At 41.8% G+C, this 26375-nt stretch overlaps 2 protein-coding genes across 30 annotated transcripts in view; one reads left to right on the forward strand and one right to left on the reverse strand.

The window, feature by feature from the left end:
• caska (calcium/calmodulin-dependent serine protein kinase a) overlaps positions 1-26306 on the forward strand; it is a 58705-nt gene extending 32399 nt beyond the window's left edge. For 3 of the 28 annotated variants that reach the window (XM_068651578.1, XM_068651579.1, XM_049727334.2), the window contains exons 4-30: positions 865-942; positions 1026-1098; positions 8021-8123; positions 8256-8431; positions 8845-8988; positions 9141-9224; positions 9864-9963; positions 12653-12670; positions 12769-12890; positions 14848-14925; positions 16613-16663; positions 17053-17133; positions 18147-18335; positions 18709-18787; positions 18895-18980; positions 19060-19128; positions 19749-19817; positions 20244-20279; positions 21380-21421; positions 21688-21884; positions 22225-22340; positions 23291-23371; positions 23458-23538; positions 23613-23815; positions 24531-24614; positions 24777-24803; positions 25081-26306. In XM_068651578.1, coding sequence (XP_068507679.1) covers positions 865-942; positions 1026-1098; positions 8021-8123; positions 8256-8431; positions 8845-8988; positions 9141-9224; positions 9864-9963; positions 12653-12670; positions 12769-12890; positions 14848-14925; positions 16613-16663; positions 17053-17133; positions 18147-18335; positions 18709-18787; positions 18895-18980; positions 19060-19128; positions 19749-19817; positions 20244-20279; positions 21380-21421; positions 21688-21884; positions 22225-22340; positions 23291-23371; positions 23458-23538; positions 23613-23815; positions 24531-24614; positions 24777-24803; positions 25081-25257 — 2644 coding nt within the window. In that variant the 3' untranslated portion in view covers positions 25258-26306. The remainder of the gene's footprint in view (positions 1-864; positions 943-1025; positions 1099-8020; positions 8124-8255; positions 8432-8844; positions 8989-9140; positions 9225-9863; positions 9964-12652; positions 12671-12768; positions 12891-14847; positions 14926-16612; positions 16664-17052; positions 17134-18146; positions 18336-18708; positions 18788-18894; positions 18981-19059; positions 19129-19748; positions 19818-20243; positions 20280-21379; positions 21422-21687; positions 21885-22224; positions 22341-23290; positions 23372-23457; positions 23539-23612; positions 23816-24530; positions 24615-24776; positions 24804-25080) is intronic. The other 25 variants (XM_049727351.2, XM_068651572.1, XM_049727361.2 and 22 more) reach the window with 20 other exon arrangements.
• On the reverse strand, positions 3507-6929 carry gpr34b (G protein-coupled receptor 34b). Of its 2 annotated transcripts, XM_049727363.2 has the most exons (4): positions 6361-6929; positions 5045-5134; positions 4377-4949; positions 3507-4075 (listed from the first exon to the last, which is right to left on the reverse strand). In XM_049727363.2, the coding sequence occupies exons 1-4, from the start codon at positions 6366-6368 to the stop codon at positions 3532-3534; spliced, it is 1215 nt and encodes a 404-aa protein (XP_049583320.1). In that variant the 5' UTR covers positions 6369-6929; the 3' UTR covers positions 3507-3531. The 2 variants fall into 2 exon arrangements, with proteins under 2 accessions (XP_049583320.1, XP_049583321.1); XM_049727364.2 differs by lacking the exon at positions 5045-5134 and having other exon boundaries at positions 6361-6924.
• Positions 26307-26375: the final 69 nt, after the last annotated feature.

A 26375-nucleotide genomic window follows, 5' to 3' on the forward strand; every position in this document is an offset into this window, starting at 1 on the left:
TATCAGATAACTGCAGACATCTTAATATATCTTTCCCTGAAGCAGGCTCAAATATGAAAACTGCGTAATACTGTCTAATGTGGATGTGCTGAGAACAAGAGCCTCACTGCAGCCTGGCCTAATTGGAGAGGACGCTAAGATTGGGTTTTAATAATTGGGGAAGAAATAAAGCCAAGCAATTAGGAGGGAAGGCATTCGTTGTAACTTGACTAGGTCAACTATGAATGTCACGCCAGTATGAGTCTGTTTGTGTAAGTAAAGACTAAAAAGCCAGTTGAAAAAAAGGAATCCCATATTCAAGTGTGTTCCCATTGGTTTGTTGGACCAACAGGAAACTGGTTGTGACTGGATGAGAATCTCAGGTGTACTCGGATTTGTGTTCAGCGATTGTATTTTTTGGTAGACTGATCACAATTTTACATTTAAATTGAAACAGCAATTTCAATTTGAGCGAAGCAGTCCAGTTTTACCTATTGATGATGTGCAGTTACGTTACCAGTGGCGACCTCTAGTGGCTTTCATAATAACAGCAATACCAATAAGGCTGGGAGAAGATCTAATTACGCACATTTTCATCAGTAAGAATGTGTTTATGAATTTTATTTTGTAAGGAATATTTCCGAGTGCTACGCTATAATTTGTCTGCATCGTGTTTTCAGAATTGTGATTCTGAAAGCAAATGTCCAAAAAAACGTAACTTATCATCCCAATACCTTTTTCACAATTCACACTTTTTCTCGTGATGACAAATGGAAGACATTCATTTGTCTTTTTCGCATTATCACAATTTTTGGAGAGTATATTTCTTGATCACGCTGATCTTGGCTTTGCATGCGTGTGTGTCTGCGTTTGTGTGTATCACAGCATGGATGGAGCAGACCTGTGCTTTGAGATCGTCAAGAGGGCAGACGCCGGCTTTGTCTACAGCGAAGCGGTGGCCAGGTGAGGTCAATTCGACTTCTATTTCACAGCTCGGGCCGCCGTTTGAACTGGATTTTGACCCGCTCTTGTGTCGCTCTTCTTAGTCACTACATGAGACAGATCCTGGAGGCGCTACGTTACTGCCATGACAACAACGTCATTCACAGAGATGTCAAGGTATTTCTGCCTTTTCAAAATATGCCGTTTAAGAGTGTTATAGCTCTCTAATGATTACGAATGAGAATCAGGGCCAGACTGCAAATGAAACAAATACTTTTATCATTTTATAATCTTCGAATGATAAAATTGCACTGCTGCCTTGATATCAATGATTTGACTTGTATCGTCCGCCGTGGTATCAGTAACTGGTATCGGCCGCCCTTGTGGGAACACAATACATTGAAATAAGGCCAGTCAGTCAGTATCTGATAACAATACCTGGTATCAGTGCTCCACCATCCCTACTCACCACCACCTACTTTGTGTGGATAGAGGGTGTTTAATCAAGTTATAAATACAGCAGGCTCCTACTATCACCCTATAACAGAAGCTGCTGCCTTGTCTTTATCAGATTTGCTTCCCCCAATTTATGTCTGTCTGTCTGTCTTTCTCTCTCTCTCTCTCTCTCGCTCTCTCATTCATGCACGCACACTTACATTTACAAGAAAGCTGCTCAAGCGCGTTGCAACTTCCCATGCATGAAAGTCACTGAATTGATTTAAAGCCCCAGTATTTATCTCCCTCCATTCGTGATTGCTGCCAGCACCTTTTTTGTGGCTGCGTGTGTGTGTCTGTGTGTGTGTGTGCGCGCGTGCACAACTTTATTTATTCATGTATTTATTTATTCATTCATTCGTTTATTTGATCATTATCATCGATTAAGGTTGATTAATCGCGTCTTGAAGCCATTGAAGCTAACATAGTATGCACTACCCGGTTGTAACTATCAGAGGCACTATTGAGTCACTCTCAACTAGTGTACGCTCCTAGGAAGGACAGCATGACATCAGCCTGGGCCTACATCAACGATATGGAAACATCTCCCAGCAGCATGGATTTGTGCAATAAGACTTCAAAACATTTCAAAAATCGAATGATTGTACATCACATGCCTGACCACACATTTATTTATTCGGATAGAGCAATAGCCAGCAGCATTTAGTGTCGACAAAAACAACACGGACAAAACACAAGAAACTCTTGTTCCCTGAACGTAATAGCAACCTGCCAAGTTTTGCCAGAATGTGAGAAAAATTGAAAAGTAATAATCGCTCACCTTCTTTTGACAGCCAGGCAAAACAGGTGGAACTATCTGCCATCACAAAACAAAATAGAAGCAGCTTCAGTTTAGCCACAGGTAATATGAAATTTAAACGCCCTGAGGATGTACGATTAGGAATACCTCTACAATTGTCAGAAAGTCGCATGAAACACCAGAGTTTTTATGGAGACAACACTCGAGACCGTGTCGAATCTTACCGGATTTAAGTAAACCTCGGGAGATCTCAGCAAATCCAAGATTTCAGCTCAGTGAGCCTGCAGACCTGGTCACAGCAAGCATTTAGAGACTGAGTGTGCATGTCTACTGCTTCCTTTCAAACTCGTAGGATTTTCAAAATAAAAGACCATTGGATGCGCATTAAATTATTTTCCCGATTGGGTCCGTGACCGATTAATGCATGTTGCGGCACAACGTTAGAAAAAAATACACAACTCTAAATGCCCTATAAAAACATTTGCTTAAAAAATCTTAACAGAGAATGCTAAGCAGTCATATAGCAGGAGTTCACTGTATAAAAATCTTTATTTCTTTCATCTCACAAGTAAAACCTACAAAAAAAATATTAGGCAGTCATGGGTGTAGGACTTTCTGCTCAGCTTCTAGTTGGAAGTGCTACAGGTTGATGAGCCTCTAGATGGCAGAGTTGTTCTAACTTAGTGTTTTGCGTCACTCCACCTAATACATGACATTTATACTGAGAAATTAACACGTAAAGCCAAGATGGGAGAAAAAAAAAGCATGTACTTTACAGCTACAAATGCATGGACATTATGTTTTAAGAGTTGAACCTCACGCTTTCATGTCTATAAAAGTTGTTGTGGAGCTTATGATCATCAAACGTGGGCTTTGATGTCTGCGTCTTGACTTTGGTTTCGTTTGAACGTCTCGGTGATTGCATTGCAGTGACTAATGGAAGAACACTGTCTGCTTTTGGATCGCCATTGTTGTTCTTTCCATGGCCACCTCACAGGGAGTTAACACCATTTTTGTCTGACTTTACTGCTACATTCATCACTGCTGGGAAGAAGGAAAAATCTCCCTCGGAACATAAAGTGATTCAAGTCGGCCGCACAAAGCGTGAAATAATGTCTTTGACAGCATAATTACCAAAATAACCGAAAAAGGACCTCGCAAAGTTAAGGGATTAGTATTGCACTGCTGATTTTTGCTTATTGTTTTAATTTATACTAAATCTGAAAGTTCTTCAACGGTGCCTGTGGCAGTTCAGTGGTTCATCTAGCGTATCACCTGAAATGTTATTGTGCAGTCCTTTCGGGAGACTCTACAGTTGAACTCAGAACAAGCCACAATTATCGGCAGCAAATCTTTTATTTCAAAGAAGCTGGGACACTCGCTTGCCCTCTGTCAGTCCTCCCACTTCTCCCTTCCATTTCCATCGTGGAGCTGCTCCCGCTAACTCCCACCGAAGTATCTCGTACACGAAACACGTTGCCCATCAAGCGCCGCACCTCCTTCCTCACAGAGGACAACAAGAGGAATAAAAGAACAGGATCCAGGCAGGTATTAAGAGCCGAAAAAAGCAGTGACAATTCATTGGCTTGGTCGGCCACACCCCTCCAAAAGCAGGAAGTGTCTGTAATTTGGGTTTTGATGTAGAACACCCTGATCACATGATATGGGACGAAACAGATGGTGAAGAGGAACAGGATGAAGAAGGATTTCCTCGCCGTTCTTGAATAGTGGTGAGCATTGGGCAGGTTAGGTTTATTCTGTGATATCTTCAGAAGCTTGAGGCCAATCTTCATATAGGACACTACCAGGCAGATGAACACCAGCCAGAAGACTACCAGCATGCAAAAGTTGATGTATGCTTTCCACTTTGCATCTTTGAGCTGTTTGTAGTGGAAACACCTAGACGTTTGCAAAAAAGGAGAATTTGTGTCACTCGCACAGCAGAAGATGAAGGTTTTTTTTGTGTGTGTCAGTCTAAACCATGGTTAGGCCACTTGAGTTCTTACATGTTTTCGATGTCTCCCTGTGGTCAGGATTGTTATCTAGCTTCTGCAAGTGTGATGCAAGATAGGAAACATGCAGGAAACCGGGGGTCGGAGTTGGCTACCTATGGTCTAAACCTTAAATATAATATGGCTCTTCTAAAACCCTTAAAAACTTAAAACCTGCCGAGCAACTAACCACCAAAAATGTCACCAACCTGTTCACCTGCGATGAAGTCTTTGGCATGAAGAAGACTGAAGCCAAACCAAAGGCCATGATCCAGATAGCCGCACAGATGGCAGTGCTCCACTTTATGGACTGCAGCCTGCTCTGTGCCTTAGTTCCTCTGTGGATCTTCAAGTAGCGATCCACGCTGATCAGCCCCAGCAGCGTAATGCTGATGTACATGTTCATGTAGAACAAGTTGCCCACCACGTTGCACAGCGTGGGGCCTAAGGTCCAGACGTTCCCCCGGCTATGGTAGAGAATCCTGAATGGCAGACAGACCACCAGGAGAAGGTCGGCGAATGCCACATTGATGAGGAAAACTCGCACCGAGGTCCGTTTGGAGCGCACGTGGAACAAAGCCCACAGAGCCATCACATTCCCAAGCAGACCCAGAACAAAAATGATGGAGTAAAGCAACGCAAGCGGGCAGTGCAGCGCGTTGTAATCGACACAAGGCTGCTGAGAATTGTTCGCCATTGTCAAGTTCGTCCCGTTTGCAAAAGGGGAAGTGGATGTCTGGAGGTCAGATGACATGATGTAGGGATAGTGATGATCTTCCAGCCTGTCCGAGAAAACGACACAAACAGTTTAGCATCTTTACGAATATGTCATGCTACCAATGTGGCAGCCGTGGTTACCTGATGTTAGCTTGCTTACAGTGCTAACGGGAGCTTGGCATTGCTGGCGCTGCCAATTTGTTGAAGGTGGGCAGCATTCCCTGTGAGCCTTTTTCTCAAGTAGCACGACCTGAGAGCCGAAAAATGGGACGTCATGCCTGAATCAGCTTGTGGCTATGCTATTAGACCACACTTTTGGAGAACCACGCATGTACAGTACTTGTGCAATGTTTCGTAAAGCAGAAGCCATGCATTGTTCTGTTTTCATACGAACATGAATGGTACAAAATGACATGGAACTGTAAGGTACCACTAGAAATGTAAACATTTACAAAATTCTGTTTGTTTCTGTATACCAAGTGTCACCAAAACATTGCCGCTTGAGTAGCCCGTGAGCCTCTTCTGAAAATAGTTCTCTTATTGTTCTAAATAAAAATCACTTCACTTACCAATAAGCTGTATAATAAAATCTTTGTTGCTTTTTTTTTTTTTTTTTTTTTAACTCTTACTCGTGCAAATTTGGTAATGATATTTACACCCACGGGCCTTTTGGAAAAATATTTTACCAGTGATGGGACAATGTGACTCCTAGGAAGGTTGTTAAAAGAAACCATTTGAAAATGTGTCCGGAGATGTCTACAACGTGTCCCATATTGGTATTTATCTGTTTCCTTGTTGTGTCATTGTTAATAATAGTGAGAAATCATGAATATGATTAGTAGCGTCACAAAGATTTGTGAAGCTTGTTGTGTACATCGATCAAACCAGTAGTCCTTTGCATTTATGAGTATCCAAGAATAGCTTGTTGGTGACCCCTGCACTATATGATTGAAGTTATTTGGAGCCATTCCACGCACACAAAGTGAAAATGTAGGAAAGCATTGTGTATTTGGGATGTCTTTTTTTTTATATATATATATATATTGTGCAGTTCATCCCAAAGGCTGTTTGACGGCGCTCTCGGTTTCTTGCACAATACTCATCCCACTGTGTTATATAACATTAATGTCCAAAATGTCTTGATAAGTTGAGGAATTTGAATAAGGGTTCCCAAAATGGGCCACTTGTCAGTTGTTATGAGTTGGACTAAAATGTTTTTTTTTGTGTGTGTGATCATTTGAAGGTTGCACCATTTTTGGGTGGAGTAGGGTAATAGCTTTCAATGCTATTTTATCATCTGTCCATTGTCCTCATTGAAGTCACAGATAGCTGAAGCCGATCACAATTGACTTTCGGCAAGAGATGGGGGTACATCATGGACTGGTCGCCATCCAATCCCAATGTTTAATCATCATTTAGCCTCTAATATAGTAATTAAATAAAGCATGATCCATACTTCAAATAGGATGTACTCACCCAGTCATTGAAGTCCATGCACAAAGGTCTGTCGGCCGCTCATTTGTGCTCGCTATACTTCCTCTGTCAGAACTCCAGCTGGTTAGAAAAATGCGTTTCTCAGCATCTCACGGGGCTTCCTGTACTCAGTCCGGCAGCTTCAGATGATAGCAGTTCCAATGAAGTGAAGGAAAATCTTTTGTCTCTCCTTGTCCATTCCCAAGGCTGCCGCTCATATCCACGTTACCCTGCCCATACGCGCCGTTGAAAGTAAACAGAGAATTGCTGACATGCAAAATGTGGTGATGTCGCGCAGAGAAAATGTGGGGCTGTGGTTAACTTTTTTCTTGCCTCTTGCAGTCCCAATACACAATCCAAGAGCAAGAGCGAAGGAGGAAGGGAGAGGGAGGGGGACGGCTGGACTCGATTCACAAGTTCTGGTTACACACATGAGTGCAAGTGGTGTCAGCGTGCAGCATGCACAACTTGTACAATACAATACACTTTCCATTCCTGCATCTTATTATAAAACCGCGAGAGTAGACATTCTGAGAAGAGGATAATAAGGTTCCGAAAATACAATACCTCAACAATAGCCACTGGCCAAGGCGACCATACGATATTTCTGTTTTTTCTTTTTACTTATTTTTATCTTATCCATCCATACATGTTTTTAGATTTTCTGGTATGTAATTTCATTGTTGAATGAAAAAAAAGCCACCTTTTGAGAATGTTGGGGTTTTCTGTGAAACAACTTTGACACTCTGCTGGTTTGTTCTGAATAGACATGAGTAAAATCGTATAGACAACGTGATGTGTTTTATATCAATGGCCTACGTGCAATTCACATAAACGTTTAACCTTTTAAAAATATCTCATCATTGTTTGGTGACTTCCTTTTGAACTGGAATCACGAGGCAGATCCTTGTTTTTTTTTTCATTGTTTTTGTTTGTTTATCTGTTTCTAGTATTTGTCCAATTTGTATTTAAAATCACAGAATACACAAGACAATGCACAGATGACAAATTGTATGTAAATAAGCATCTGTTCACATAAAAAACAAACAAGATACAAATTAAACACTATGGCAGATGGAATGACTCATCCCAGTTTGATTTAAATCTACGTATTTAATTCAAATGTAACAATTTAATTGTCTATTTATGCTGTCACTGTAAATTAGATTTCCAGTGGGTGTTTTCTAATATTGTTTGTATGCGTTGTTTGGGCAGAGCTAAGTCAATCGCATTGATGGGGTATATCCAACTTTTATATTGAAGTATTTGATTCACTTTGGCGGATATTAGATGCTTATCAAATTTGCCTTCAGTCCTATCGGAAGCTATTCAATTCCATTTCCCCCTTCAACACTGTCATTTCACATATCGGGCAACAACAAAAAAAAACAGGAATTGCATCACTTGAGTACACATGCAACGTAAATCCATTCTTGACCATAGTTACCAGTCTACCGTATGGTATTTATTTATCTGAAATAGAAGTATAAAAGCTCAATGTTTGTTCCTCTTAGAAGTAAAAACTTCCTTCGTCGTCAACTTTGTGCGTGCACCGATGCAGATTTCCTGGGGTGCCATTAACGTTATTCATAGGAGGGTGTCATTTTGTAGCTAGCGAAGACTGACCACAAAATGCTCTCTCTCTCTTTCTCCTCTTACCCAGCCTCACTGTGTGCTGCTGGCATCTAAGGAGAATTCTGCTCCCGTCAAGTTAGGAGGCTTTGGAGTGGCAATCCAGCTGGGAGAGTCGGGGCTGGTGGCCGGAGGTACACTTTTATCCTGCCTGTCTCAGACACTTCACTAGCGTCTGGGGGGTGTTGTGGGAAATAAGCCCATCTAGAGTGTTTCAATAAAACAATACACAAGCTGTAGATAGGACCACATTGTTGTGTGTGCAGGTCGGGTAGGAACACCCCACTTCATGGCACCCGAGGTGGTGAAGAGGGAGCCTTACGGAAAACCTGTGGATGTGTGGGGCTGCGGTGTCATTCTCTTCATCCTCCTGTCAGGGTGTCTGCCCTTCTACGGCACCAAAGAGCGTCTCTTTGAAGCAATCTGCAAAGGGAAATACAAGGTGAGGACATTACATGGTCTTGTAGGCTACAAAAGACATCGTCGGATGCTTTTTACCTTTTATTGTTCGCGCCGCTGCTACAACGTATCACAGTTTTAGAACAATTGTTTTTTTACGGGGTTCTATGATGTAGTAACTGTGAAGTTGCTTATGCACTTTCAAGATTCAAGATTCAAGAGTTTTTTATTCGCCATGTTTGAGCGTGCCAAACAAGGAATTTGACTTCGGTAAATCACAGCCGTTTCCTGAAGGCTGGGATTCCGACAAATGTTAACGATGTATTTTGGGCAATTAAACTTCATTCTACTTGCATCTTAAGACATCTTGGATGGGTCTGAAACAATACCCGCTATGATTGACAAGGGTTTACTGTAACTCATACTGTATATATGTAAGGTCATTAAATTGTGCAGTCCTACAACATTTCAACACAGATGAACCCGCGGCAGTGGAGTCAAATCTCGGAGAGCGCTAAAGATCTGGTGAGGCGCATGCTGATGCTGGACCCCGCCGAGAGGATCACAGTTTATGAGGCCCTTAACCATCCTTGGCTCAAGGTAGCCTGACCCTTGTCATGAGGATGTTTGGCTTTTGAACAGAGATCGTCATTGTTGCATTTCATCTTGAAACTCATTCAAGAAAGTGTGGTACATTTTTTTGCCTTATATGCGGCAGGCAGTAGTGGGCAATGTGTGGTGATGTCTTGCAGGAGAGAGACCGCTATGCCTACAAGATCCACCTGCCAGAGACGGTGGAGCAGCTGAGGAAGTTCAACGCCAGGAGAAAGTTGAAGGTATACAGCATGGATACAATTAGAATCAAGATAATCAGCCCCTTTCATCAAATCATATAAAGCCCATTTACTCAAATGAGCCACTCGAGACCAAGGGTCACCAAGTCATGTCCTCGAGGACGCCAACCCTGTTTTGGATGCTTGCCTCCCCCAACATACCTGATTCAAATGTTCAGGGTCCTTATCAGAATTCTGCAGAGCTCTCGCATGAGCCGATCATAACCCTTTAGAGTTTGTTTGCGTTCCCGAGAACAAAGACGACGTCAACGTGTCGCCGTGTTTTGCATTTTACTCATTTGACAAGGCAAACAAAACGCACACAAAATGCAAGGCCAAAATGATTCATCGTCTGACAGTTAGTCAATAGTTTGTTATATTTTCAGGCTCTCTATGTTATCTACTATAATACTATCATTAATTTGATATACAGTATCAGTAAATTGTGCTATGATTTTCATCACAGAACAAATTATCTTCTGCTTAAGATCCAGACTGACCTTTTTGCTTTTTGGTATGATGAATAGTGTAAACATTGGACCCTATTATAAGGAAGTTAAAGATGTTGACCTCAACTGTATGTGTTTGTGTGATGATGTGATCATCACCATGGAGGATGTTCACCCTCTGGTGTGGTTTTAGGGGGCGGTACTAGCGGCAGTGTCCAGTCACAAGTTTAATTCCTACTATGGAGACCCCCCTGAGGAACTCCACGACTTCTCGGACGACCCCACTTCCTCAGGTGAATTTTTGGGGATTTTAGCACCATACTTGCAATGAATTTAAGAGACAACACCCATGACAAAGCAAAACTACAACTGAAGCAAGACAAATAAGTATAGTTCGTGAAGTGTTCAGAGCCAGGTCTACGTATATGTCACACTTGTATCCCCTGCAACGCCCTGCCAGAGTTGGCTCACTCCACCTCTCAAAAAAAAAACTTTATAGTCAATAAGAGCCTGACGTAATCAACGCAGAACACAGATGGATGACATATGCACACCTAAATAGCCCACCCACGCTCATTGCATACATAAATACTCCCAATCGAAACTGCAGTACTCCAAGTATGTTGAATGTGGTCTACATATACTCCACTTTTAGTGTGCGCTATCCTGTAATGAACTCGTAGAAACATGCATAACCACACACAATGATGGTAAATTTAAAAAGGGAAAAAAACCTACCGTATTTTCCGGACTATAAGTCGCTCCGGAGTATAAGTCGCACCAGCCATAAAATGCCCCAAAAAGTGAAAAAAAACATATATAAGTCGCTCCGGAGTATAAGTCGCATTTTGGGGGCAATTTATTCGACAAAATCCCACACCAAAAACAGTCATGAACGAGCAACAACAGGCTAAACGATAGCAACAACAGGCTAAACGATAGGTATGCTAACGTGACAAACACAAACAAAGAGCTGAGAACGGGCCTGACGTAACATATAGAGTGATTAAGGACAACTATTACATGAATAACATGTTTATAAAACCATCAGTGTCACTCCAATTCATTAAATAGCAACAACAGGCTAAACGATAGGTATGCTAACGTGACAAACTCAAAGAAAGAGCTGAGAACGGGCCTGACGTAACATATAGAGTGATTAAGGACAACTATTACATGAATAACATGTTTATAAAACCATCGGTGTCACTCCAATTCATTAAATAGCAACAACAGGCTAAACGATAGGTATGCTAACTTGACAAACACAAACAAAGAGCTGAGAACGGGCCTGACGTAACATATAGAGTGATTAAGGACAACTATTACATGAATAACATGTTTATAAAACCATCGGTGTCACTCCAATTCATTAAATCCATCGATCGATCTTTGTCAACAATGGGTGCGCACGGCTGAGGGCGCTTGCGCTTCAAAATATTCCACAGGCTCATATAACGATAGATAAACTATATTTTAAATAACTATAATACAAGCCAATAATATTATCAAACCATCCGTGCACTTTAATTCCATTAAATCCATCGATCAAATTCCTCGTCCTTTGTCAACATCGCCGCGCGTGCGCCCTGACGTCACCCTCGTCTTTATTCCACAGATCTACTATATAACTATATTGTAGCATTAACAAAGTACAAGGATAGACGTAGGTTTGGTAAACGGCTCTTTATTAAACAAAACAAACTTCCAAGCGTGTGGCGGCGTGGACTTCCAGACAGACCGGGCGTGCGTAATGGCCATGTCCGAGCCCCGCGCACCGTTCGCGGACAACCACTCGGCCGATCGTCGGCCCCCGACTCAGTAGAGACCGGGCGTGCGTAAAAGCCATAATAGTTTTTCAAACCTTCTATGTCACTCCAAATCCTTAATTCCTTCAAACTCTTTGTCCTCCGTGTCACTTAGAAATGATCACCGCTAATGATGCCGGTCGTCCTTGTGTGGGCACGTTTGTATGTAAACAACCGGCGCGCCGCGCTACTGACGTCACTTGAAATAGTAATCCATTGGTACATCACGGTTCTCCAAACTTTCTTTCTGCTGCTCGATTACTGTTTTCAGCTGCATATTTTACAACTTGAAGTTTGTAACCTGCAAAATATGAGTTTCTTTTTGGTGCCATTTTTCTTAAGCCCACCCAGTTGATGAGTCACGGCCAACGGTAAAATTTAGAGCGCCCTCATCCAGTTTCGTCTGAAAATATAATTTTTTTTGGTTGTTTTATCAAAGTCAAAGTCTGCTTTATCGTCGATATATTTTTTTTATATACTAAGACACACAAAGAGATTGAAATTACATTTCCTCTATCCCTCGGTGAGATAGTACACATATGCATACAAGCAACACAAAAAAAACCAAGAAGGCACTAACAATGAATAAATAAGAGTATTGAATAAATGATAAATAAACAAATAATAATAAATAATAATAATAAATATAAGAGGAGCAAAAATGGAGCAAGTGTACATACAGCAGACAGTGGACTTGGATATGGTGCTTTAAAGTGTTAATTGCTTTATTTGATGTTTTCTCTATTTTTTATGTTTTGAATATGTTCAAGATAAAGAAATAAAAGCATGTGAAGTGATCAACTATACTAAAAATAACATGGGAAGTGGTCAACTATACTTGTAAGTGATGTCTTAATGATCAAGTAAAAATTTGTGAAAAAAAAACATATATAAGTCGCTCTTGAGTATAAGTCGCCCCCCCATCCAAACTATGAAAAAAACCGCGACTTATAGTCCGGAAATTACGGTAAATCTAAGGTTCAACCTAAACCACAGCAGTGGCCGAGAAGATCTGTCAATGCAAGACCATGAAGAATAGACGTGAATGCCACAGAAAAATCAGAAACACCTCGATTTGAAGGGACCTCATCAAACCTTTCTTTGGTTTCTTCATTATTTCTTTGTTTTTACAATCCTTTGTTTTTCTGCTTCCGTTAATGCTTCCCGCCTGCAGGGCTGCTCGCGGCAGAAAGTATGTATCTTTATATTTTTATGCCGTGTGAGTGACTCCTTCCAGCTACTTGGCAGTATGTTGCTATTTCTTTCAATATGTGTTGTTATGCTTTGCAGGAGCTGTTTCTCAGGTGTTGGATAGTTTAGAGGAGATCCACGCCTTGACTGACTGCAGTGAGAAGGATCTCGACTTCCTGCACAGTGTTTTCCAGGACCAACATTTACACACACTGCTCGACGTAAGTCAGTCTCCTGCCTTTCCGAGTGTACGTGACTAACTTGCTGCAATATATACCAAAATGAATGTAAAAAGTAGTTGCAACAGACCACAGCAAAATATGTCCTTGAAGTCGTATAATTTGAAGTTTCGCACCAACAAATTATGTAAAATAAACCTCGAACGTCGCACCATCATGCACGATTGTTTCACTATTAAGGAAATCGCCCACCTCCTCCCTACGCCCTTGGCAATGAAGTTCAGACTGAGGATTTTTATTGTTTTTGTGTGTCACTAATACCTGGAGGTTAACGTATTTGCACACATATCAACATTTTGGCACCATATTGGGTCACAAAACCAGACAGACTGCGTCAGTAGTATTTTGTATGAGGTCGTTTTGACTGCAGCTTTCCCTGTAATTTAATTTGATTAAGGCTCCTCGCTCTTTCTTAAATTGAATTTATGCTTTCTTCTTTCATGTTATGTGGATGATGGCATATAATCCACACATGTTTGCTGCCTTTAATCATTTAATTTAAAATGATTTTATTATTGGAACAGCAAGAACAGTCGACAAACAACTCCTATTGGACTTATCGTCGCTCCATATTTATTTGATTTAAATGTACTGGTTTATTTAGATAAACTGGTTACCCAATTTAATGAGTTACATGAATAAAAAAGAAATAAATCGTGAATACATTCATTGTCATTCAACCAGTTCATAAAAAAAATGGAAAATTGGTGCAATTGTTGTTCTTTTAAGTACCACTAGAGGGAGACAGAGTACCAACAGTGGTACTCATTACACTTTGAGAATCACTGATCTATAAGTCTCCTTTAATTTTACTCACAATATTAATCAAGTCTATTTACCAATGTAGCAACGTCTATGATACATAAACAATCACAGTGACACCGGGCATAATGATGATCTATGCTCCTGTCACGGTATTTGTTGATAAAGCCTTTCTCTCTTGCTGTAGGAAGTGTAATTCAAAGAAACTCACGATGATACTCGGACATCCATGAGTATAGTAGCAAAGGTCAGGCATATTTATTGATCTACTAGCCTGAAGTAGATTGTAATGTAGTGTCAATATGAACGCCTTGCACGTCTCCACTTGGTTTGTGCTCGGAGCAGAGCGAGTCAGAACAATGGCATCCATTATGAGAACATGTGTAAGAAGCACAGCTGTGTTGCAAGGACAGCTGAAAGTAGCATGCAATGCAACACGCTAAGACAGACGACGGCCGTAGATGGAGTCTACCGCCCTTAGAAAGCTTTGTTGAAACCGCTTTCCTGCACCTACCTGGTGAGTGTTTGATGACTTTCATGTGTTGGCCTCCAGGTAATTGAGTCAAAGTAAAGAAAGAAAAAAAAAAAAAAAAAAAAGCCTAGTCTCTGGTGCTTTTGATGTCTGACTTGAGGTTGCTTTTTTAATCTTCTTAAGCTTTCTGGTTGGTTAGTTCAAGAAGGGTATATGGTGCCTTCAAGGAAGTATTGTACTGATTTGCACATTTGAGCACATTCGTTCTGGCTTATGTGTTGATCCTATGTGGGAAAAAAAAAAAATCCCATGAAAAGAATATGAGTAGGAGGAATCTCTGGGGAAGACCCAGGACACGCTGGACAGAGTGAAATCTGTCAGCTGGCCTGGATTGACCCAAAAAAGCTGAACGGAGCAGTCTTTGCAGAGATATGCTGTCACCTGGTGGCATTTTATGGATATTGTTGCCTAATATTAAAGCAGGGCTACCTGTTTGATATATATTTCTGAAAGAAATTTGCTTAAATTACCCTTAATTTTATTTTGAGCTGGATTGACTGTCGCCGGTTTGATTGCGAGCTCTTCACACGAGTGGAAATTCCCAGATGCCCTTTTCACAGAAGGTGTTGATGAAGTAGCAAAACAAAAGTAGTGATTGTATTGTACCATGACCTGATTAATGGATGAGTGTTTTGTCTTTTGCAGCTCTACGATAAGATCAACACCAGGTCGTCCCCGCAGATCAGGAACCCGTCCAGTGACGGCGTGCAGAGAGCCAAAGAGGTAAGACAACATACAATCGTTTTTTGTTAACATTGCTTTTTTTTTTTGTGATGGAAATGGCTAACCTGCTGACAATTTTCCTTTTCCACTGCACTGTGTCCTAAAAATTGTCATTTATCTTTTTGTTAAGCGTTCCATGCGTTTTTCTGCAATGTGCATTTTCTTTGTTGCCCTCAGTTTCCTCCTGGAGGAAACTTTTCAAACATCCAGAAGCTCCTCATTCTTTTTCTCCGCGGTTGTTGTGTGCTCACAGTTTGAGCCATACTATTCATGTGGCATGGTGTGCATCGTTTCCCGAGGTTGTGGCAAACCAACCAGCCCAGCTGACACTGTGCAGTGGAAAAATCTTTCTTAAAGTGTTTCTTCCTAGTGCCCAGGCTTTGTTACTCTTTCTGGCTTTTTCCTTACTAACTAACACCTTCAGCACCCGTGTTGTGACACTGTCGGGGTTTGTCCAATTTATGAAGAAAACAAAAAAAATTGCGAGAGGCTCTTGATGTTGTCCCTCTGACTGCAGCTGCAAAGAGGTCTTTGCCACCAACACAGCTCGTATATACATTTTCATACATTTAATCATATACACAAGGTATTTAATTAATTATTTTTGCCTGGTGATGAACTGAAATGACCTCCCGAATGCTCTTTGTGTGCGCTGCCACTGACGCGCTCATTGTCTGAGCAGCTGCACACCACAGCCCTTTGGCCTGTTTGCACTGCCTTCTTCTCATAAAGCTCTTTTGACTTCCCTCATTAGCTGCTTGATGCACACACACACACACACACACACCACCGAGACTCACACTTGTAGCACGCTTACCCAGAGTTGCATTATGTTTGGCACAGTCGCACCCTGCTTGTGTAAAATTTCATTTGATTGACGTTTGTTTACATTGCAGGGTGAGGAGCATGGGGTCGGTTTTGTGTGTTGTGTGCAAGCAGACACACAAACAGTAATTATGTTTATTTTGTGCTTTATTGAAAGAGGAAGTCTAAAGTTTTGAGACATGAGCGAGTGACTTGCGTCCAATCCCGAATTCCACACACAGGAAAAAGGATTCCAGGGAAACCTGGCTAGGTAACATTGTATTCCTCGCTAAAGGATGTCAAGTTCGCTTTTGGTTGCTAAGAAAGTAAGAGACTTAGCGTTTCTGATTGGGGGGGGTTGACATTTTTCGCACGACTAAACATAAGTCACCTTGCATTGTGCTGAGCAGCCTGGACAGAGAAACATTTCTAACTCCATTGCTAGAAAAGGTTTTTTGTCGTTATTGTCACACTTGTGCCTTTTTCCTTCATGGTTACAAAAGCAGAAAATATAAAGCCCACTCCGGAATCTTATGTCACAGCCTGCTCTGGTAAATGTCCGTTACACCCGGTGTCATACTTTCCTAACAGAGCTCCAATCCACTCAGCTTTCGTTTCCTGCCGCTCACTCCGAATGAGGCCAAATGTTTCAAACCAACCAGGCTCTGCAACTTTCCGTCTTTGCTCTTATTTCTCACCGATAAGGTGCTTCAAACACGACTAATTCCAATCCAAGGACATGGGTGTCGCTTTCCAACTAATGACTCAAATTGGCTGCTTTTGCTCGCCACACTAATCCAATGCCTTGCGGGAGACGACCTTTTTTCAACATTGTGAGTACCGCCTGAGTAACCTGGTCTCCCTGTGTCTTCCTCCACTCAAGACATCCTCCTCACACCAGGAAGACGGTGAAGCTTTGAAACATCTGGAATATGTAAGCGCTACATCACACGTGCTACCGGTGCGTTTAGATCTGTCGGAGGCGGACGACCTAGATGGGTTGTTGTTTGACAAGCTACATGAGCACATGATTGCTTCACAATGGCTTGTATTCAAAGTGCCCCCGCAACGCCCCTCCTCTCCCCCCGCCGCACCTCTGCAACGCCACATTCACCAGTCAGGCGCAACATAACTGGAGCTGACTTCCAGCCAGGCGCTGCCAACTAAGCAGGCAGGAGGAGGGGGAGTTTTGTCCACTTGGTGTCCAAACTTGGCAATGGCCATTCCGGGGGCGGCATTTTTGTGAGGGTCAACGAGGTGAACGGGATAGTACCTAAAACAGAGTACGGCCATTGAGAAGGGTCTTGTCCTCGCCCTGCTCAGGTGCTGGAAGAGATCGCCTGCTACCCAGAGAACCACGACGTGAAAGAACTCAGACGGATACTGACGCAGCCGCATTTCATGGTGAGTTCAAGAGCGCATGCGCCGATACCTCCTTAATAGAAAGTCTCTCTCTCGAGGTGGTGTTATGTTTGTTGTGGTAAAAGATCCTTGACAATTACAAGAACACGACAGTGGACTTAAGACATTTATATCCAATCTGCTCCAGGGACTTGGCGAATAGCAGTGAACATCTTGCCATATGATAGCATGAGATTTTTGTATGAGACAATAATACCACAGTTGGACAATTGCCGTCGTGATATATTAGAAGAAAAAGAGTTACTCTATCTACAGAAAGGCAGAAGGGATCATGAAATCATTTCAATTCAAAATAAACACAAGTATTACGGCAATAAGATACATTGGCGATATTTTGGGGAAGTGAAGGAATTTTACAGTAACTAAAAATATCAGTATTACAACTGTGCACTAGAAATTTTAAATATATCCTAAATTAAAATGTAAAAATAATTAAATGAATACTGAATAACTCGTTTCTCCAAACTGGAATAAAAAATATTTTGTGTAAATCCAAAATGAACACAAAATCACATAAAACAACATTTTAAAAGCTTGTTCGGATATAAGCATTTAGATTTTCATTTTTCACTTGTTCTATTAAAACAAATAAACAATGTTTTGTAGATGCGATTTAGTTTTTAAAGGGAAGCAACAATTTGTCTACGTTCGTATGGCTCTAGTTTCAAAGGTCTCAGTGAGACCTAACTTTCAGCAAGGTTTCACTCATGTGAGCAGCCTAAATTAATCTGTTCGGTGTAAAGCCACTCAAGCTGTCATCAATGTCCCCGCTGCTAATCCCATCACCTTCATGTCACTGATTAATGCCCTGCCACAAGGCAACGCTCCTTACCAAGATGACACTCAATGTTTGAAGTGTTCAACATAATGTTTGACATGCGTATCTGGCTGTAGATTTGGTGCTTTTGCTGTTCTTGCCATACCTTGTACTTTGCCACGAGGAAATGTTGCAGAAACCTTCTCAAAGGTGTATTTGTGCTTTGTTTTCACCAAAGGCGTTGCTGCAGGCCCACGATGTGGTGGCGCATGAGGTCTACAGCGATGAGGCGCTGAGGGTGACGCCACCGCCCACCTCGCCTTACCTGAATGGCGACTCACCCGAAAGCACCAACGGAGACGTGGACTTGGAGAACGTCACCAGGGTGCGCCTGGTGCAATTCCAGAAGAACACGGACGAGCCCATGGTGCGCCTCTACTCGACCGATGAGATTCATAACCTTTATTGAACTGAGGCACATATTTTATATTCGCAAACTCTCACCGATATAGACTTATATTTATCATGATTATCAAACATCAATTCAATTTACCAAGTGTGAAAGATACTGTACGACTCTGAAGGTTTCTCCGCTTCTTCTTGCTGTTAATAATGCTCCATAGCTCACCAACGTGTTTCAGCACATGTTGCTATACTGAAGGTGCACAACTAAATTCAGGCTTACCTGTACAGTATACTATAAAAAATAATCACTTAAAAATCTGCAATATGTGGAGGGGGGCGCTATATACACGTCAGGTTTAATTTCTTTCGCTCATCTATGTTCTTGATGGCTGTAGGGCATCACACTGAAAATGAACGACTCCAACAACTGCATCGTGGCTCGCATCATGCATGGAGGCATGATCCACAGACAAGGTAGCCAAACCCAAAACGTGGATGAAATAACCAAGCAACAACCCATTGTTGGACATAGGGAGTCATGTGATGGCGTCTAAAGAATCCAAACCATTTTGTCTTATCAGGCACGTTGCACGTTGGAGATGAGATCAGGGAGATCAATGGCATCAGCGTGGCCAACCAGACAGTCGAGCAGCTGCAGAAGATGCTGGTGAGCGTGTGTGTGGAGGTGCTAAAAAAGCTAAGCGGTCAGCACCTGTTGTGTTTTAACATCATGTGTGTGTTTGCAGAAGGAGATGCGAGGCAGCATCACATTTAAAATAGTGCCAAGCTACCGGACACAGGGCTCCTCCTGTGAGGTAACGTCTTCCTTTTCCTCCTCCTCCTCCTGTTCTTTTTCTTCTTCTTTACTCATCTCCTCACTAACCGCTTGCAAGGATGCCAAGTTTGTGTGAGGTGGATTGTGTGCGTTTCTGTGTGTGTTCTGCTGCCACTGGGTGACTTGGATATCCAGCACACCAATTTCACAACCAAGATACCGGAACTTCCCCACTTCATGTTCGATAACCCTCCTTTGTTATCCTCCAGGAATCACAAACACCTGTCCCATCATATGCACGCCTTCCTTTTAGATGATCTTTCCTTTCAAACGTTTTTTTTTTTTGTTACAAACCCCCCTAAAAGTAATTAAAACCACAGAGGTCAGTGGCACTGTTTGGGGACTGCTGCAGGCAAGCAAAGTAAAATTGGGATTTCCCTGCATACTGTTTAAAAAAAAAAAATCGCTTTAGAATTCATTGATATTGTAGCGGTCTGAACTATGAACCACAATATAGCAAGGAAGACATTCCATGTGATTTCTTCATTCCCTTGGCATGACGGTGTGAATCACGTCAATGCCGCGGTGCGTCTCGGCCCCAGTGTGTCTGCGTGCGTGTGTGTGCGTGTGTGCTCTCTTGACATGTGTGTCTTATTTCAGAAAGAGTCCCCTACCACGTCCAGGCAATCCCCTGCCAATGGCCACTCCAGCATTAACAGTTCTATCTTGGTAAGGATTCCCGACCCTGAGAAAAAAACAACAAGATAAAAACAGCCCTTCCCACTTATTTACAAATTTTTCAACCTTCCGCCAGGATGTATGTTTGTTTTAATTGTATGGAGAAACCCTTCACAAGGCAGATATTCCACATCAATCCTGTGTTGTTCTCCAATGGGTCCCCCTTTCATTGTGTCCGATATCTCAGTTCACAAATTGGTGTGCCTCTTTAACGCCCGCTGTGTGCTGTGCATCTTAGCTGACACCGCACATCGGCTTGGTCACGCATTTCGCTTGCAACAGGTGTTTTGTTCTTCTGGAGGACGGTTCTAATGTTACGCAATAGGCTGCCACGATGCCTTGCTAATGTTTGTATCCAAGCTCACTGACCTTCCCATGTGTTCTCTCTACTCCTCAATACTTCTTCATTCTCCTCAGGACCTGCCGTCCACCATCCAGCCCAAAGGTCGACAGGTGAATATAAACTCGCAGACTCCCGCTTGCTTCTCGAGGGCCTCGCTTTCCACCAAGCTGTATGATCCGGTTTCCGTTTGCGAAGCTTGACTGTCATTGCTTTAGGGCAAAGTACTGCGGGAAAATTGCAAAAATCCAAATGACAGAATGATGATACCTTTTGCGACTGCGGCAAAGTGGAGCAGTAAAAAAAAAAAAAAAAAAAAAAAGCAATATGTCAGCACGACCAATCAGCATCTATATGTTACCGGAAAACAAAAAATGGCTGGTGTAAATATGATCCTTTATGACAGAGACTAGCAACCAGTCCAGGGTGTTTCCCTTCCTCCCCCCCAAAAGTCAGCTGGGATAAGATTCAGCTCACCCGCCACCTTAGTAAGGACACGTGATAAAGAAAATGGACTGGATGTGACATAAGAACATTTGCTACTCCAAATGCCATCGTGATGAACTGAACTGAAGTTTATTGCTTGGTGGAAACATGCTCATACAATTTCTCTGTCATAAGCGAGAGCTATATGTGCCCCCCCCCCCCCCTTTGACTGCTGTGTTTCAAAGCTCATCCAACAATCCAAAGTCAAGTTTCAGCCATCAGTGTGATGTCCTTGCTGCTTTTATGTTGAAAATATAACAAAAGTGACGATTAATTGGTCATAACCCAACCCAGACCAGCCCCCTCTTCCCTACTCCGGACAGCCAGTCATTGGCCTTCTAAAATAACATTTTTCACTGACAACTACATCAGCTTGAACTCTGTGGTATTTATGGCACAGGCGTTGTTAACAGCACCCACCCCAAAATTCGACCTTTCCCTAAAATCAGCAAAGCAACCTTCACTAAACGTCATCTCATCATCCCTGTCATAGTTGTTTATTTTACAAAACACCCTACTAACCTTTTACATAGCTTTCGGTAGAATTGTATACCTTGTTTTAATGTGTAATCATCATTACACAATACAATTAGGTTTAAAACTACTGAATCAATTATTGCTAAATAAATCAATCTTCAGGAAACACCAACAAAGGTGCACACACAGACACACGTGTTGTGTTCAAAGGTGTGTTTGCATGATGTTTGTGATGCTTTCAAATCCATAGATTGTACCCAGACCTCCAATCAAGGACAAAATGTCTGTCAAGGTAAGATATCGGCCTTCGTTCCCCCTCCGGAACCCCAACCCAGGCCCCTCTCGCCGCACAAAGTGGTTTAGACCAAACAAACAAGGCCTGTGCCGTGACTACCACAGACATCTAGTCTAGTTTAGTCTAGCCTTGCCTCGCCTAGCCGCTCCTCTCTCGGTGTCCGCCAATTTCCAGCAACAGCAAATTCCCACCCTGTCCGTCCTTTTAGCTCACCCGACCGGCACACTGTTGGCTTCAACCCCCCTCAACCCTCCTTCCCACAGATCTACGTGCGGGCTCAGTTCGAGTACGACCCCTCCAAGGACGAGCTGATCCCCTGCAAGGAGGCCGGCATTCGCTTCCGCGTCGGCGACGTCATCCAGATCATCTCCAAGGATGACCACAATTGGTGGCAAGGCAAGCTGGAGAACACCAAGAACGGCACGGCCGGCCTCATCCCATCGCCCGAGCTGCAGGAGTGGTGAGACGAACCACTCGTGCCACTAACTCATGCAAACTGATGTACTTTATTTTTGTTTATTAGGTTTTTTTTAAGGATTTACTGCCGTTTTAAGATACACTATTATTATTATTATTTTAATTATTATTATTTATTACCTGTGGGATTGGGAGGTTGTGGTAATTTTATTTAAACTTGTAGTTTTTTTGTGTGTGGGTGGAGTGTTTTTTTTTTTTTTTTTGCTGTGGTTTTCCCCTTATTTTTTTTTAGCCATTTAGCCTTCACAATAATTTTAGCAGTCATTTTAGGATTTGAAGCATTTCACTTTGAAAGGCAAACCTGTTGCATGTGTGTACGGCAGGCGTGTGGCATGCATGGCCATGGAGAAGACCAAGCAGGAGCAACAGGCCAGTTGCACTTGGTTTGGCAAGAAGAAGAAGCAGTACAAAGACAAGTATTTGGCCAAGCACAACGCAGGTATGCAAAAAATCACATGTTTTAAGTACATTTTTAAAGAGACAATGAACCAGTAGATTCTCACAAATCCAACAAGACAAAGCATTCTTAATAGGCACACTCTTAATTGGACTGTTAGTAAAAATAAAAGTCAAAAGTCTCCCAAGTAGCTGATTCACACTCATATCAACATTGTGCGTGCTTGCGTATGTGTGCGTATTAAACTACTCTTGTAACCCTCCTGTCCATCTCTCTTGCTTGCTCCTACTGAACGACCTCTGTGCATGTAAGTAACCACGCTGACGTCACTCTCCTCCTCCTTTATGCTTTTACTTTGAAAGCACCCCTTGCGGGTTACTTCCTGTCTGTCGCTGGCGGCCTTTCACTTCTGCGTTGTTGTTTTCGTCCAAACAACAGAAGACTGAAGCCGCTTTGTGTGCTTTTTGTACGTGTGTGTGTGTTTGCGTGCCCCAAGTATTTATTGATGGAAACAAGTTTTAAGACGAGGCAGACATGGCTTCGATAATGCAAGAAGTGTTGTGTCAGCCGCATTGACTTGTGGGTATTTTGTTTCATGTGACATAGTATGTTAAAAACAGCAGACATGTTCTCCAGTAAACTGGGGAGTTATAAACTTCACTTCCAACCATTGCAATGGAACTAAAATACTATGTAAAGTTTATTTTGAATTTTGAATTATTATATTAATCATATTTTGCATGTAAAAGTTGGAGCTTGAAATTATAGTTTTTTTGAATTAGAATCTTTTCCAGGTTTGGAAAATGCAGCATTGCATGACATCATCAAATGCATTTAAAAATATTTCCCACTGAAATAAAATAAGTATGTGATGTTTGTTTGACCTTGATGTAAGGCAATTTGTTATGGGAAAAGTGTCCCACTATTTTTTTTCTCAACCCTTACACACACTAACGCTTCTTCTGTCGCTCTCTCTTGCCCCACCCCTTCAGTGTTTGACCAATTAGATCTGGTCACCTATGAGGAAGTGGTCAAACTGCCCGCCTTCAAGAGGAAAACGCTCGTTTTGTTAGGTGAGACCTTTTCACCTTATTGTTTCAATCAAGTCTGATGAAAGTGTTTGTGCGTTTTATCCATTGTTAACGGACGTGTTTTCCAGGTGCTCACGGCGTTGGCAGGAGACACATCAAGAACACACTCATCACCAAACACCCCGACAGATTTGCTTATCCCATCCCACGTGAGACACACAAACACTATATCCTTTGGTGGAAGTGACAGGTATGTTAAACTCTACCTCTATGCGTCCCACAGACACGACAAGACCTCCCAAGAAGGATGAGGAGAACGGCAAGAACTACTACTTTGTGTCGCACGACCAGATGATGCAGGACATCAGCAACAACGAGTACTTGGAGTACGGCAGCCACGAGGACGCCATGTACGGCACGCGCCTTGAGACCATTCGCAAGATCCACCAGCAGGGACTGGTCGCCATCCTGGACGTCGAGCCACAGGTCTATGTCTGCATTCACTGGGCATGTCAAGAAAACTAAGTTATATGACCCAAAAAAAAAAGTATCAAGGGTTAAGTGTCATTGTAATATGACCCAAAAAATGTGAGAATGTTACAAAAACCTGTCCTATGAGAATAATTTGTATTAAGTTATGAGAAATAAGATGACATTTTACAAGGAAAATATAGTATGGAAAAATAGAGAAGTGACAAAATATATTTGATTAGAAAAAGACCTTATTTTCTCTGGTTTAATATTGGATATGTTAAGTAATGGGAAAAATATATAATTACAAATTTTAGATTAAATATATATGTATAAAATTTAATATTACGACAATGTATCAAACAAGAATCCATGTTTATGAAGCATTTCAGTTTTATTATAATAATGTTACATTATCTATCACCTCAAAATAAAATGTTTATAATTCAAATATGAATTAGTTTTATAATAAATAGGTCAATCAAATATGAATTGGTTTTATAATAAATAGGTCATAAGATTATGGCTGGAAGTGTAATTTCAAGAGAACAATACTGAATTTGACACAAATTGAAGAAAATATCCAATTTTACAAGAATGACTTTTTATGAAAAAGAAAATGTCATACAGTAAAAACTGTAAATATGTGTAATTTTGCAAGACAAACCTCAGAACTGTGAAAAGACATCACGTAATTACACCTGTTTTGTATGTGTGTGCTTTCTGATAGGCACTGAAAGTGCTTCGCACAGCCGAATTTGCCCCATACGTGGTCTTCATCGCAGCACCAACCATAACGCCGGGCATCGACGAGGTAAGTCACACACACGCATGCACACACGCTTATTTGAATTTGCATGTGCAAGTATGAGCACGTCTTACCATTTGCATGCATGCATGCTGGCGTCTGCATGTGTCTGATTGCTGCTTTATCTTTGCAAACAATGCATGCATGTTTCTATGGCGCCCCCTGCAGACGCCCAGGTGGTGTCGCACGCTTCCAGTAAGTATGGTCTAACACCTGCTAGTTATATTAATGTTGTCGTGTGTTGTCTAGTCACGTATGCATGTTTTTACCCTTGCCTGCTACCAAGTCTGACCAAGCGGCTTAGAAAACAACACAAAACCTTTAAATTAATCAAACAAAAATGTAGTTTTTGAAGAAAATCATTTTGTAATGTTCACAAGAATGATCTCATAGATTTTGGAGGAATACATAAACCAAGGACCTGAGCAAACATGGTGTCGTCTGACTTACTTTGGACCCTCCCTCCTCTCAGGATGAGTCTTTGCAGCGTCTTCAGAAGGAGTCTGAGATCCTGCAGAAGACGTACATGCACTATTTTGACCAGACCATCATCAACAACGAGATCGACGACACCATCGGCCACCTGGAGGAGGCCGTGGAGCTGGTGTGCAACAGCAGCCAGTGGGTGCCCGTCTCCTGGGTCTACTAAAGCCAAGTCGCCCGCCCAACGCCATCACCATCGTCGCCCCAGACCACCTCACCATCGTCATCGTGGTGTTGTACTACAAAATGAATATTGTCTGTCTGTACTGGCCGGCTAGGACCTTTTTTACTAGGTGTTTCTTTTCAAGAGACAAGTACCCCCCCCCCCTGATTGCCAAAGTGGGTGGACCCATCTGACTGGAAAAAAGAAAAAGCACACAAACATGCTTCGGCCCTCGTTATTTATTCATCCCTCCTCCTACTTTCTTTTTCTTTTTTTTTTTCTTTTTTTTTTTTTTTATTTTCTCACTCCACTGACACTGTCTTGAACTTTCTAAATAAATCCCTACATGTGTTGTTATTATTAGGGAAAAGAAAAGACGAATCATGCATGTGGACAATTTTGGTCAGTGTTCCTTGTGTCCCTCTGTAAAGAGATTAAAAAAATAAAGAAAAAATGTCAAAGATGATAGTAGCATTCCAGCTGTTTGAGATCCTGAAAGGTGATTGGCTGGATGTCCTCCTATGCCAGTGCTTCGCAATGATTGCATTTCCTGTTTACTAACCGAATGGATCTGTGAGTAAACGAGTCAGTGAGTGAGTGAGTGATTGATTGATTTGCATTTCCAGTTCATCGCGAAAACGGATCAGTGAGGGAACGAGTCAATGGGTCAACTGGCTTCCTTCCCGTGCATCAGCGGATCAGTCAGTGAACGTGTTGCGTCTCCCTCCTGGCGTCAACTATGTAAGCCAGAATGTCGATTTACGATATCCCAAGGAAAGAAAGAACCACTCACTGCAACGCCACTTCTTTTATGCGCGTTTTCTCTAAGCTAACGGCTAACTTTATTGCATGAAGGGAAGCGCCGTTATGCAACAACGGGGAGATTATGCTTCTCTTTGGGTAATCTTTATTTTTCAACACTTAAAATAACGTGTATGCATATATACGCCTAAATATTGTTATCCAATATATCTACTGCAATTTCACATTAGATTGCTGGTTTGAAATTTACTTTTATTATTATTTATTTTTTTAATAAACATTAAAACTTGTCTGGTGTTTTATTCCTTGTTTTTATTTTTTTTGGGCATGAAAACAAAAACATTTGGTTAACTGCTTTA

The sequence above is a fragment of the Syngnathus scovelli genome, chromosome 8 (assembly GCF_024217435.2).
Source record: "Syngnathus scovelli strain Florida chromosome 8, RoL_Ssco_1.2, whole genome shotgun sequence".
Classification (NCBI taxonomy): domain Eukaryota; kingdom Metazoa; phylum Chordata; class Actinopteri; order Syngnathiformes; family Syngnathidae; genus Syngnathus; species Syngnathus scovelli.